The sequence below is a fragment of the Chiloscyllium punctatum genome, chromosome 40, assembly GCF_047496795.1.
Source record: "Chiloscyllium punctatum isolate Juve2018m chromosome 40, sChiPun1.3, whole genome shotgun sequence".
Classification (NCBI taxonomy): domain Eukaryota; kingdom Metazoa; phylum Chordata; class Chondrichthyes; order Orectolobiformes; family Hemiscylliidae; genus Chiloscyllium; species Chiloscyllium punctatum.
The window spans coordinates 20,495,679-20,508,949 of NC_092778.1; the positions used below are offsets into that span (position 1 = coordinate 20,495,679).

Sequence of the window (13,271 nt, forward strand, 5' to 3'; positions counted from 1 at the left end):
TCATTCCCAAAACTTTCCAATCTCATGACAACACTGGTAAAGAAGCAAATTACAGAATCTTGGCAATCTTCTGTAGGAAATATATTTTTACTTTAAACATAAGCTTCAAATCACAAGACATTATAGAAGTTACTCTGGCAGTTATGTAGTTAACTTAGTGTTGCAATGTATGCCAGAGATCATGTTTACAGGGCTCAGTAACAGATAATGGTAGTGCATTGTGATAGGCTAGTTAAATCACTGGGAGATGAACTAATGCTATAGATGATGGTGTTGTAATGTGATACGTTAATTATGATGGAGGGAACCAGTGTGGCAGACGATGATTAGTTTAGAAAGACAAAGCAAGCCAGCATGATTGGTTATGTTAATGCTATCCGATAAGGGCGGGAGGAGATAAACTGGAGGAGAACAAAGAGTTAGGAGGGAGTCAGGGAAGACATCTTTCTGGCTCCCACAGCTTTGATTTTGCAAGATTAAAGTTTAATTTTGTGAAGGATTTTCTGCGTCTCCTGGTAATTATTTATAGAACATCGAGTAATTCTTCCACATCTTCATCAGTGCAGGAGGAGGCCATTAAGCCTGTTCCACCATCAATGGGACCATGGACGATCTGATAATCCTCAACTCGACTTTTCCCCTTAACCCTCGATTCCCCAACTGATTAGAATTCTGTCTATTCCAGACTGGAGTACATTTAATGACTACTCCTCAACAGCACTGTGCAGTAAAGACTCCCACAGACTCAAAACACTGAGAAGAAATTCTCCGCCTGTGCCATAAATGTGTGACTCGGAAGTTATTTCCTCTGGTTATGGACTCACCCACAAGGGGAAATGTGCTTTCCATATTTATCCTGACAAGTTTTCCAACATCTTATATATTTGAATTAGGGTTGCCTCTTTTTCTTCTATCTTTCAGCAAGTACAGGCACAATCTACTCAACATCTCCTCGTAAGACAATCCTCCCAGCCAGGTATCAGTCTCGTGAACCTTCTTTGGACTACCTCCAATTTCAATACATATTTCCCTAGATAAGAAGCCAAAGCCTGTTCTCAGTATTCCAGTTGTGGCCTGACAAGTGCCCCATATAGTCATCTCATATTTATACTCCATTCCCTTTGAAAGAGAGGCTCCCTGATTACTCACTGAACTTAAATGCTTGGTTTTTGTGATTCATGGATGAGGACTCTCAAATCCTGCAGTTCTTTAGCCTTCTAAAGTCTTGTTCTATATAAATAATATTCAGCTTCACTATTTTTCCTGCCAAAGTGCATAATCTCACATTTCTCCACACTTACTTAACCTGTCTACATCTTTCTACTGAATCGGAGTCATCCTCACTACATTCCTTCCCACCTGTGTCTGGGTCACCCACAAACCTGGCCACAGCACACTCACTTTCCTCAAAGTCAATAAATGTATACTGTAAATAATTGTGGCTCTATCACTGGTCCCAGTCAGAACAGATTTCCATACTGAAAACGCCCCCCTTCTCTCTATGCTGTCTTCTTGCATTCATTTTACTTGATTAAGTCTAACGTGATTATTTTCAGACTTTCCACTACCATAAAATGTGAAGTTTCACTCACTTGCCCCACTAAATTACTTTGGTTTAGAAATCCGTAAACCTGTCATGACCAAGTTACATATTACACCCAGCCTTTTTAAAAGCACAAGGTTTAACGAATCAACTGATCTGCTCTTTCAATGTAGGTTCACTCTCATGCTTTTTGCACTTTTTATACTTAAAAAGTATTAGCAAACAAATCAGGTTCAAATCCAGCACAGATACAATAGTCCTTCCTCTTTGCGAACAAAAACTGCAGCCTCAAATCAGCTGTCTCGTGACATGATTGCAACCTATAGCTCAGTTTTATCACACAGACACCTTCATTAATACTTGCAAACTTGGTCTTGAAACCCTAATTATTCTTTTAGTCATACAGGAATTATATTAAGAAATTTCCTTGAATAAATAACTTCTCTAAGCCATTTTGTATAAAAAAAAAGTCTTTCACGATAGTTTCAATAGTTCTAACTTACTTCTTGTGAGCTAATTTCATTGGGCTGTTGTGGTCCGTTCTTTTGTAACAGAACATCAGAATCTTCTGAAAGCTTTTCTTCATCCTCTTCTTGTATTGGAGAAGATGGAGAGCGCAGACTGCTGAATTTTAAATTAATACAATTTTATAATTAGATTCCTTCAATATCAAATATAATCAAGATTGAAATTAGACATAGGAACATAAAACTTAGGAGCAGGCTCCTAAGATCTGGTTGTGGTATTCTATCAGGTCAATGTCATCAGTGCAGAGCCATTTTGCACTAAAGTTTCTGGTCATGTTCATGACCTTTTGGTACATAATGTAGATTACTGCTTGGACTTTCTTCCCTTCTATGCAAATTGGAACAGGCAAAAAACATAACACTGAGGCATCTTGATCATGGTTTGAAATAAAAACAAAAATGCTGGAGAAATTCAGAAATGGTCGAGACAAAAACAAAGTTGATGTTTTGAATTTCAGTGAGCCTATGTTAGAATTGATTCTGGTTTGCAATTTAACAGAGGTAGTTTATTACTGTTTGGATTCTGCAATCTAGATATTGAGCCAGGCATCCGGATGTAATCCTACTCTGCGAGGAATAATACTGTATTCATTCTTTCCCTGAATCACCAAAGTTTCCCTCCTTCCCAGTATTCTCTTCTTCCTGGTCCTATTTTATTTATTGTGCTGGTTTTCAGCATCGTAACCAAATTGGATGCAATCCGGTCAATGACTGCAGTTACCACTGCCAGTGGTGCAGCCATGAATACAAAATATTGGGCAAGATTTTTAATTTAAAAACTCAACAATAATTTTAAGCAGTTTTAAACCCAATTCTCACTTAACTGAAAAAATATACTGACAATTTTATTTGAAATAATTTTAGCAAACCACAAAGATATTTATGTCACTGACAGCCTCTTTATTGAAGGTTCCTAAATGAACATTGCATCAAACTTAAAACAAGCATCATAAAGCTAAAATAAATGTGCTTAAGTCACACAAATCAGTAATATTTATTCAAACTGTTAGATTTAGAATTTGGTAAATGGTAAACAAGACGGAACTCATGACAGCATTTATAGACACTTACCTTTCTGAAGATTTGCTCAGTTTGGGCTTTTGGGGACAATTATCTATCATCTTGTCCTTTGCTGACAGCTGCCTGACTGATGTACACAAGCCATCCCCAATTCCAGAATAGCTGATTTCTTCATAAAGGGGAGCAGAAGGGATAGACGGAGAAATTGAACGAAGTCCATTTAAAGCTTCCAGTAAGGAAACTGGCTCAAATCCAGGAGGAATATGTTCCGATGTCTAAAGATTGAAAGGAAACGGGTTAACAAAGAATATTTGAAAGGCTTCTTTGGAAATAAAAAGTTATGAAGTGGAGGCAAACAAAAACATGTGGAGTGAAGCAATATATTATCTAATTTTCTTTACTGTATTTATGTGCCAAGCAACAAGTCCAAACATTTTATCAACTGAAACGAAAAAAAGATTGGTCTAAAATTTACTTTAACCTTTTATTCTTATACATTCAAGGAGCAATGTAGATATCCAATACAAGTAATTTAACTGATGAAGCATCAAAGCTGGTACCTATCGGTTAAATCAATAGAAGATTTGCTGAAGTGTTTTATTTGATTTTATAATGCACAAGGATGATTTCGGATTACATCAACTAGCAGCTTCTCAGCATGCCAGGTCTAATTTTACTAATGGAGGAAAAATGATAATGTTGGAAACTTATGAAATAAGGATATAAAGTTGATTTCTTAAGGAACCAAAGAGAAATTCAGAAAGTGAGAGGTAGCTAGAGACTCTTCCAGCAGTAGATACCTTAAATTGATATACAGTGGGTCAAAAACATTCAGGATATGAAAATTAGGAATTAATTTTAAAATAAAAATATTACTAACTGTAGTCACACTATAATCTTCTTGGAAAAAAATCCAATTATAATTAACTGAAATAGTACAGACTCCCTGTGCAGACTGATCTTGCTTGGTATTAGTTTATGTAATAAAATAATAGTGTGTTATTATAATGATGTTACTCCAACGTCACATTGATGCTTTGAACAGTAACAGTAATATGCTCCCAAGGTGCAACGCAAGGAAAGCGAAAGTTGAGTTTATTAATTATTTTTGCTTGTTTGATTGCACAAGTCGCAGTATACTAAGGCAATGACATTTTGGCAAGAAAGTATCACAAGAGTAAAATATTAAATATGAGCGCTAAAAGGCTAAAATCTGTAAAAACGAGATTTCAAAATGTTCATCAAGAACAGGCATGCAATGGTTTTGAAAAAATTCTTTTCATTCTAATGTAGCAATGAAGATGAGTAAGTAAACAACCTGACAGACTTACTGAGTGATCATCATGGTCCATAGTCTGTGCTAAGACAGGACTAAATGAAACTGGTGACAAGGCCCCAGGCTTTTTCCTCACAGCTCGGATCTGCAATAATGCTCGAAATGCTAGGAAGGAAAAAGCTTTTCATGAATATCCCGTTCCCAGTCAAGAAGAACTGCTCAACAACAAATTTAATAGATAAGGAAATTCAGTGTTAAACTGCCTACTGAAGTCGTTCAGTCAGATATTAGATTAGATTCCCTACAGTGCAGAAACGGGCCCTTCAGCCCAACAAGTCCACACCAACCTTCTGAAGAGTAACCCACCCAGACCCATTTCCCTCTGACTAATGCACTGAGCACTATGGGCAATTCACCTAACCTGCACATCTTTAGCCTGTGGGAGGAAACTGGAGCACCCAGAGGAAATGCACACACACACGGGGAGAATGTGCAAACTCCACACAGACAGTCACCCAAGGCTGAGAATCGAACCTGGGACCCTGGTGCTGTGAGGCAGCAGTGCTAACCACTGAGCCACCGTGCCTCCCATGAGATATGTTCAATGTACTGTTCATCTGATTGCCTTTTGTACATTTAAAGCAGATAAATGTTATAGGCAAATAGTTTTAAAGACTAGACATACAAAGGATAGCAGGTAACTGATGTTAAATGCACTGCGAGACAAGGTACTGAAGCACAACGGATAAGAAGGTCACAAACACAAAATGCTGGAGAAACTCAATGAGTCTGACAGCATTAGTGGAGAGAAACAGAGTTAACATTTCGAGAATGGCATGACTCTTCATCAAAACTGAAATGTTAACACCGTTTTCCTCTCTCTACAGATGCTGCCAGACACAGAGTTTGGTCAGCATTCTCGGTTTCAGATTTCCAGCATCTGCATCATTTTGCCTTTACCCGATTAGGAAGATTGCAGGCTCCGCCTCTGCCAGGGAAGCCACGAAAAGGGACTTCAGTAGCCACTGACACAGAAGTTCAAAGAGAGATGAGATTTTTATATCTGCTTGCAATCCAGGAACCCCGATTGACATACAAGAGTGTGGGGATGCTAGATACAGATAATGCTGTGCTATGCGATAATGCAGCCTAGAGTCAAATAACTGTTGAATGTTTACTGCCTTAATTCCTGGTGGGAAACTGCCCACTTTGTCAAGTTAGTAGTTGCTATTTAGTTAACGAAGCACCAGTCAGTACTATAGGATCAACTAAACATCTGGTTCAGGTGCTGAAATGCAGTTTGCTAACTTAAACATTCTACAGCATATTTATACAGAACTTTTAATGTAATTAATCATCCCATATCTATACACAGAAACCTCAAAGCAAAAATTTGACACTGAGCTACACAAGGCAACATTAGGGTAAATGATCAACATCTTTGATCAATGACGTAGTCTCTAAGGGATGCCTCAGTGAAGCAGACAGGCTTAAGTGCAGGGAAGCTATTTCAGAATTGGAGACTAGGTACGGCCAGTAAATGTGGTGCACTGAAAATTGTGGCTGCTCAAGATGCTGGAATTAGACACACACACATCTCAAAGAATGATGCAGGTGAAGAACGTCGCAGAGATAGGAAGGGGCAAGGCCAAAGAATTTGAAAATACCAAATGAGAATTTTAAGATCAATACTTTACCAGGACATAACACAGGTGTTCGAGTTCAGGACTGACCGGTGAATGTGACTTGTCACAAGCAACAGCACGGACAAACTTTCGAATGACCTCAACATTATAGAGGAAACTACCTCGGGTAATGACCGAGAGCTCATTAGAATAGATAAGCCCAGAGATAACAAAAACATGAAAGGGGTTTTCCAGTAACAGATGAGCTAAGGCAGGGGTGGAACTGGGAAATATTAAGGAGGTGGAAATCATTGATAAGTTGGACTGGAAGTTAGTTTTCACATGCTAACAATGATACTAACACTGAATTTTCAGATCATCACGTGAAACTACTGCATGCAGATCAGAAATGGGAGGAACTGAAAATACATGAGGGTGTATGGTGATGTTGGTGGCACCAAGATATAACAGCATGGGAATGGAGTGAGAAGTCATAATTTAGTACAAAAAAACATACAAACAAGCATTAATTGTCAACATGTTTGCTTAGTCATTGCTAGCATTTTGCAATACTTACGCAATCTGCAGATTGGACAGTTATTTGCCTGATACCGGAGTGTGTCTGCACAGGTACTGCACAAGCACAGATGTCTACAGGGTAAGATTAAGGTATCACGTAGGTCAGACAAGCACACAACACACTCGTTGCTGTTGTCACTGTTCTCATCATCGGAAGGCTGTAAAAAAAAGGGATTTTACAAATAAAACAAAGTAAATAATTGTTTTCACGCTGCTTGTCACTGCATATGTTTTCACAGAAGAACCATTTTCTGGCCCTTACCTTTTGAGGGTTACATTCTGATGGCAGAGACCAGGAGCTGGACCCATTGCTCATGGCAATGACCCCACCCAATGGCTGGGTGGGTAGTGACAACTTTGGTGTGCCCATTGCCCCATCACAATTAAAATCAATCAGCCACTGCCTAGTCAGTTCCAGGATTCCTTGACATTGCAGGGGAACCATGCAAATCACTCCAAAACCAGCAGATGCTCAATAGTTTGCCAGAGGGAGAGTGCACGTATGTCAGAAGGAGAAGGTGAATGAGGGTTTGTAGGAGGATAATGGCGATCAAGACTGGGAGAGAAAAAGGCAGCTGTTGATCGGTGTGAAGGGCAGCTCCTGACACAGGCGGGACACTCATTACGTCAAACAAGGTGAACCTTGCCAAAAAGGCTGCAGGTATGCTCAACTGTTTATTTGGTGGATTGCCCAAAAGACATGACCCCTGTCCATTGATGATAGAATACCAGTAGTTGATTTAAAATAAATAGAATACCAGGAATGATTGGGTGAGGCCCTTCTTTAGATACTTAAAGGTCTCAATTGCCCTTCAGGTAGGAAGCCTATTCTCAACCACTCCTACCCAAGATTTAATGTGAAGTGGGAGGAATGTTGCAAGTTGGGAAGCCAACAGAATTTCGACCCCAAGCCTACCGCTATTTTATATGTTTCAGTTGCTCATTTGGGTTTGCGTGTTAGAATGAAGCTCTACCTCTTATCTTTTGGTTTTACAATAAGCACTGTGTGCTCTGTCAGGACATGGACAGGAGAAACAAGTGTTCAAAATAATCAGTTAATTTGACCTTAGATCCTATTTACTAATCAACACTAACATCAGAGTTTTTAAGAGGTCATTCTACTGGCCCCATCATGGGCAGCACGGTGGCACAGTGGTTAGCACTGCTGCCTCATAGCGCCAGAGACCCGGGTTCAATTCCCGCCTCAGGCAACTGCTGTGTGGAGTTTGCACATTCTCCCCGTGTCTGCGTGGGTTTCCTCTGGGTGCTCCGGTTTCCTCCCACAGTCCAAAGATGTGCAGGTCAGGTGAGCTGGCCATGCTAAATTGCCCATAGTGTTAGGTGCATTAGTCAGGGGTAAATGTAGGGGATTGGGTCTGGGTGGGTTGCTCTTTGGAGGGTCGGTGTGGACTTGTTGCACCAAAGGGCCTGTTTCCACACTGTAATCTAATCTAATGTAGAATGCAGTTTAGGTTATTGATAATAGAATTTTGAATTTGAAATGCTAGAGAAAATGCCACAAAATAAAATTTAGTTCACTAATATTTTAATATAAAAAACTCAAACGAGACTGACTCCAGTAAAGTTTGCAGAACAGTTACAGGTTTTGAAGTCAACTTGAAAACATTATAAAATAGGTACCTTTGTTTCTTGGTTATTCTTATTTTCAATGCCATATATTTCTTGGAGCAGATAGCTGACTCGGTCGACCTACAGGAGGCACAAACAGAAAGCCAACTGATGGGATGACATTAGGGATGCACTGATTTGCTGGAATGAAATATCCAGTGACCTGTTAATAGATTTCTGACAGAGTCACCAAAATGTAAAATGTTGTAGGGCCATAGATTAATTCTGACACTGCAGGCGGCCTTTTTCCATGCCAGTTCACTGTACAGCAATCAGTGCCAATCCCCCTTCTATTTCCACATGTTTATTTTCAAGAGCACATCCAATTTTCCTTTTGAAATCACTGATCATCTCCACTTCAACCAACCTTGCAGGCAGCAAATTCCAGGTGATTGCCAGTCACTACCTAAAACAGTTGCTCCACACATTTACTGCACTCCCCTGCAACTCTGTCCAAAAGCCTTCAATCTCCCTTTCCCTAAAGCCAGCAAATTAAGGCACCATCTGGCTATCTTCCAATGATAAATTCAACTCAGCTTCTGTCAACATATTAGAAATGTTAAGCAGAACCTACTGTAAATGACATGTATTACAAGACCATTGATTACATTAACTCCTTCACTTTCTATCCCACTTATCAAAGAAATGAATTCCTTTCTTCCAGTTTCACCATCTGATGAAATCGCCGCCAGGACCAAAGCTTTGCCAACTTTAACTGCATGAAAGATCTCCCATGTGGGATAAATTTCTCACAGGCACTGTTCTTCATCTTTCACATCACTACCGCAGCCCATGTAAAATCTACCCTTGTTCTTATCTTCAATGCCACTAACCTATGCATTCCAAAGTTATCTTATACCGTTTACGACAGAACCCCACTATTAAATACACCTTTGCCTTTTCCCCTCCATCTTTCAAATGGCTGTTCATTTGACACTTGTTTTTCCTCTTTCACATAATTTAAACATTGTTGGCTAGGCTAGCTTTTGAAGTCCTTGAAGTGCTGGGTATAAAAGAATTCCAGCATTTTGACCCAACAACACCCAACCCAACTTGGATGGGAGCCTGTAGGGACTGGTGGTGCTGTTCCCATGCATCTGCTGTCCTCGCCCTTCCAGGTGATAGAGGTCATGGGTTTGAAAAGACATTGCCAAAGGAACTTTGGTGAGTTGCTGCTGGTAGGTGGGACAAATTGCTCCCGATGGATGGAGGGAGTGAATGCTGAAAAGGTTCAATAGATTGGCAACCAAAGTAGATAGCTTTGTTCTGGATTGCGCCAAGCTGCTTGCATGGCGTCGGAATTGTATTCAACAAGACAAAGGCAGAGAATTCCATCATGTTGTGCCTTGTTAACGGAGGACAATCTTGGGGAGATATTCCCAAGTTACAAGGGTCCTAGCCTCTGACCTGTTCTTGTGGACACAGTTCTTATCTGGCTGCTCAATTCCGTTCTGGTAACTCCAGGGGTATTAATAGTGAATACTATTTCCCCACACAACACCTTCACTTGCAAGCAAGAGTATGCAGCTTCGGTCCATAAAAACCTCCAAACATGTTTGGAGCTACTACAACAACATGCATTCACAGGAGTAGCTTTAATGACTTGCCTTCCATCTCAAGGTCAGTAGTAGAGATATTCACTGATGATTACATAATGTTGTTATGAAGTTGAAGGCGTCTACCATATCTTTAAGAGTGGGTGAATTCTGTTCTGCATTGAGAGCTTTCATGAACAGTCTCAGAGTGTACTGGAAAATTGAAACTATGTAACATTTGGCTGTGAAACAGATACCAGAGTTGGTTGCTGTTTTGACAACAATTTGTGGGTGGTATGGTGGCTCAATGGTTAGCACTGTTGCCTCTCAGCACCAGGGACCCGGGTTCAATTCCTGCCTCGGGCAACTGTCTGTGTGGAGTTTGCACATTCTCCCAGTGTCTGCGTGGGTTTCCTCTGGGTGCTCCGGTTTCCTTCCACAGTCCAAAGATGTGTAGGTCAGGTGAACTGGCCATGCTAAATTGCCCATAGTGTTAGGTGCATTAGTCAGGGGTAAATGTAGGGGAATGGGTCTGGGTGGATTGCTCTTTGGAGGGTCGGTGTGGACTTGTTGGGCTAAAGAGCCTGTTTCCACACTATTGGGAATCTAATCTAATTCAAATTTAATCAGCATATGCCCCATGATACTAAAACCCAATCAAGTTTGAATTTACTGTTCTGCCAACATCGAACCAATAAGATGATCCAACATTGGGGGATATAAAAAGGGCAGTCATTTTGAAAATCAGACAGAGCAACTGCCATCAAGAGAGAGACCCAAGACATTGAAACATTCTCTATCAAAGGTACCTTTTCATACGAAACATCTTGACAGGAAAAAGAAAGACGATGACCCAGGAAGATCACCAGCCAGAAGAAATAAAGATGACAGTCGCCATATGGTTTTGAAATTAAGTCGATGTAATTTTAGCAAGTGTTTTATTGGAACAGCATGTTGTTGTAGAGTTGGACTCAAGTTTAAGAAAAAGGGGGGCTTAGAGTTGTTAATAGTCGTTGTTTTATGTTTATTTTTTGAGTTAAAGAATAAATTAATATTATTTTCTTTAAATATTGGAATTTGGGAGTTCTCTGTCACTCATATTTGAAAAGATTATGAGGCCAGGTGAGCTTCTCTGTGTGTTCAATTTAACTAACAGATGTGTTCACTGCTGTGTCGTAATAATGCTCAGCACTCCTCATGACTTTAGATTCCTCAGATAAAAACCACAGTCCATGGTCAAATGCAGCAAGACATAGACAATATCAGGTTTGGCAAGTAGTAAGCAACAGTCCTACCAGATATATGCCAAGCTACAACCAGCATGAACAAGAGAGAATCTAACTATTGCCCCTTGACATTTGAACAACATTACTGTTGCTTCATCCCTCACTATCATCATCACTATCCTGGGAGTTAACATTGACCAGAAACTGAACTAGTCATTTAAATACAGTGGCTACAAGAGCAGGTCAGAGGCTAGGAAAACTGGAAAAAGAATCTCCCCTTCTGACACCCCAAAGCCTATCCACTATCAACAAGACTCAAGTCAGGAGTATAACAGAACACTCCCCACTTGCTGGATGGTGCAGGTCCAACTACACTCAAACAGCTTGACACCATCCAGGACAAAGCAGCCAGCTTAATTGGCACCACATCACTACAGTGCATATTATCCTCAAGGTGCCCTGCAGAAACTCACCAAAGATCCTTACACAGCACCCTCCAAACCTATGATCACTTCCATTTAGAAGGACAAAGACAGCAGATCTATGGGAACACCACCACCTGCAAGTTCCCCTCTAAGCTACTCGCTATCCTGACTTTGAATATATAATCGCAGTCCCTTCAATGTCGCTGGGTCAAAATCTGTGCAATCTTCTCCTACATTGTGGGTCGACCTTCAGCACATGGTTGAAGGTTGCAGTTCACCACTACTTTCTCAACTAGGAATGGGCAATAGATGCTGACCCGACGAAGCAATACCCATACCTGATGGACAAATGAAAGAAGTGTGCTTCATAGGACTGATAATCACAAACTAAATTTGACATCAACCTAATGAAGGCAATTTTAGGTGGTGACTTTTCCAAAAAATAAAGTTTTGTCTCCATATCTTACCTTTGATACTGTCCAAAAATATGCACTGCTCCGTTCTCACTCCAACCTCCCAAGACCATTTCAAGTATCAGCACATTCCTTTGAAGACTTTTCACTTTCACTTCGACTTTGATAACCAGACTTAAAAACTTTAGCCACTTTGCAAGCTTCTCCTGCTTTGGCTTCAGAACTGCCTCACACCCTTACCGGCTGGCTACCCATTCTTTGTTGCACCAATGTTTTGTTCATTAAAAAACAACAATGTCTTTTTCCGGTTTTAATGTTAATAACTTCATCTAGCTAACCATCTTGTGTTTTGCATTTAAGCAACCAAGTGTTTTTTTTAAAATGGTGGCTCAGTGGTTAGCACTGCTGCCTCACAGCACCAGGGACCTGTGTTCAATTCCCACCTTGGGTGACTGTCTGGAGTTTGCACAGTCTCCCTGTGACTGCGTGGGTTTCCTCCGGGTGCTCCGGTTTCCTCCCACAATCCAAAGATGTGCAGGGTAGGTGAATTGGCCATGCTAAATTGCCCGTAGTGTTAGGTGCATTAGTCAGAGGGAATGGGTCTGGGTGGGTTACTCTTCAGAGGGTCGGTGTGGACTTGTGGAGAAGGGCCTGTTTCCATACTGTAAGAAATCTAATCTAATCTAAAAACAGCATGACGAATAGCATTTTGTTTTGGAATTATCATCAGTAATTTCATGTTTTGGCAGCAGATGGCACAATAACACCAGGCTTCAGCTTTTACAGGACAAAACTATGAGAATTTCAACTTGCACAAAGGAAGTTTCCCCTCTGGGAGTTCTACTCGATTCCACATTGACCACTAATACAAAGCACCATTAAGAATGCATTTTTTTTTCATTTCTCACTTATATCATAGGACCAGAATTGGGAGTGTTGCAAGAGAAAACCTCAGATCATAGTGGTTCGTTTCTGAGTTCTCTTACTGAGAAAAACTCTCATCGTCAAATAACCGGTGCCAGAAAAGCATCATTGTACTTTGGTGCGAAGGTTACGACGATATATACAACACCTTTCTAAGGACAAAGTCCAATACAATAAATAACCAACTAGGGGTTAGCAATGCAAGAAATACATATCCATTCTGAATGCTGAAAAATTTGCCTTCAATTTATACGTAACAGTGCTTATAATCCTGTTAAAAAGCCGACACCCAGATTAAGGTATATTTACAATTTTAGAACACTGAAGAATAGATGGTAAGCACAAGGTCCACTCTAGATTTTTCTGAACACCAATCTAGTTATTCCCACTGCCTACTCTTACCCCCATATCCTTACAATTTTAAAGGCCATGAAAGACTGAAATCAGGAAGAATGTTTTAGAACAAACGGTGTCAAAATCTGGAACTAATGCCCTCAAAAGGTAATGGACATGGAGCTTTCAAATCTGAGTTTATTGTCGAACACTGGT

The 13,271-nt window shown here is 40.3% G+C and overlaps 1 protein-coding gene across 3 annotated transcripts in view; it reads right to left on the reverse strand.

Moving 5' to 3' along the window:
* LOC140464418 (E3 ubiquitin-protein ligase MGRN1-like) overlaps positions 1 to 13,271 on the reverse strand; it is a 158,682-nt gene that overhangs the window by 14,365 nt on the left and 131,046 nt on the right. For 2 of the 3 annotated variants that reach the window (XM_072559441.1, XM_072559444.1), the window contains exons 9-13: positions 8,212 to 8,280; positions 6,569 to 6,728; positions 4,422 to 4,531; positions 3,142 to 3,365; positions 2,047 to 2,167 (exon numbers count right to left, since the gene is read on the reverse strand). In XM_072559441.1, the coding sequence (XP_072415542.1) occupies positions 2,047 to 2,167; positions 3,142 to 3,365; positions 4,422 to 4,531; positions 6,569 to 6,728; positions 8,212 to 8,280 (684 nt within the window). The remainder of the gene's footprint in view (positions 1 to 2,046; positions 2,168 to 3,141; positions 3,366 to 4,421; positions 4,532 to 6,568; positions 6,729 to 8,211; positions 8,281 to 13,271) is intronic. The other variant, XM_072559443.1, reaches the window with a different exon arrangement.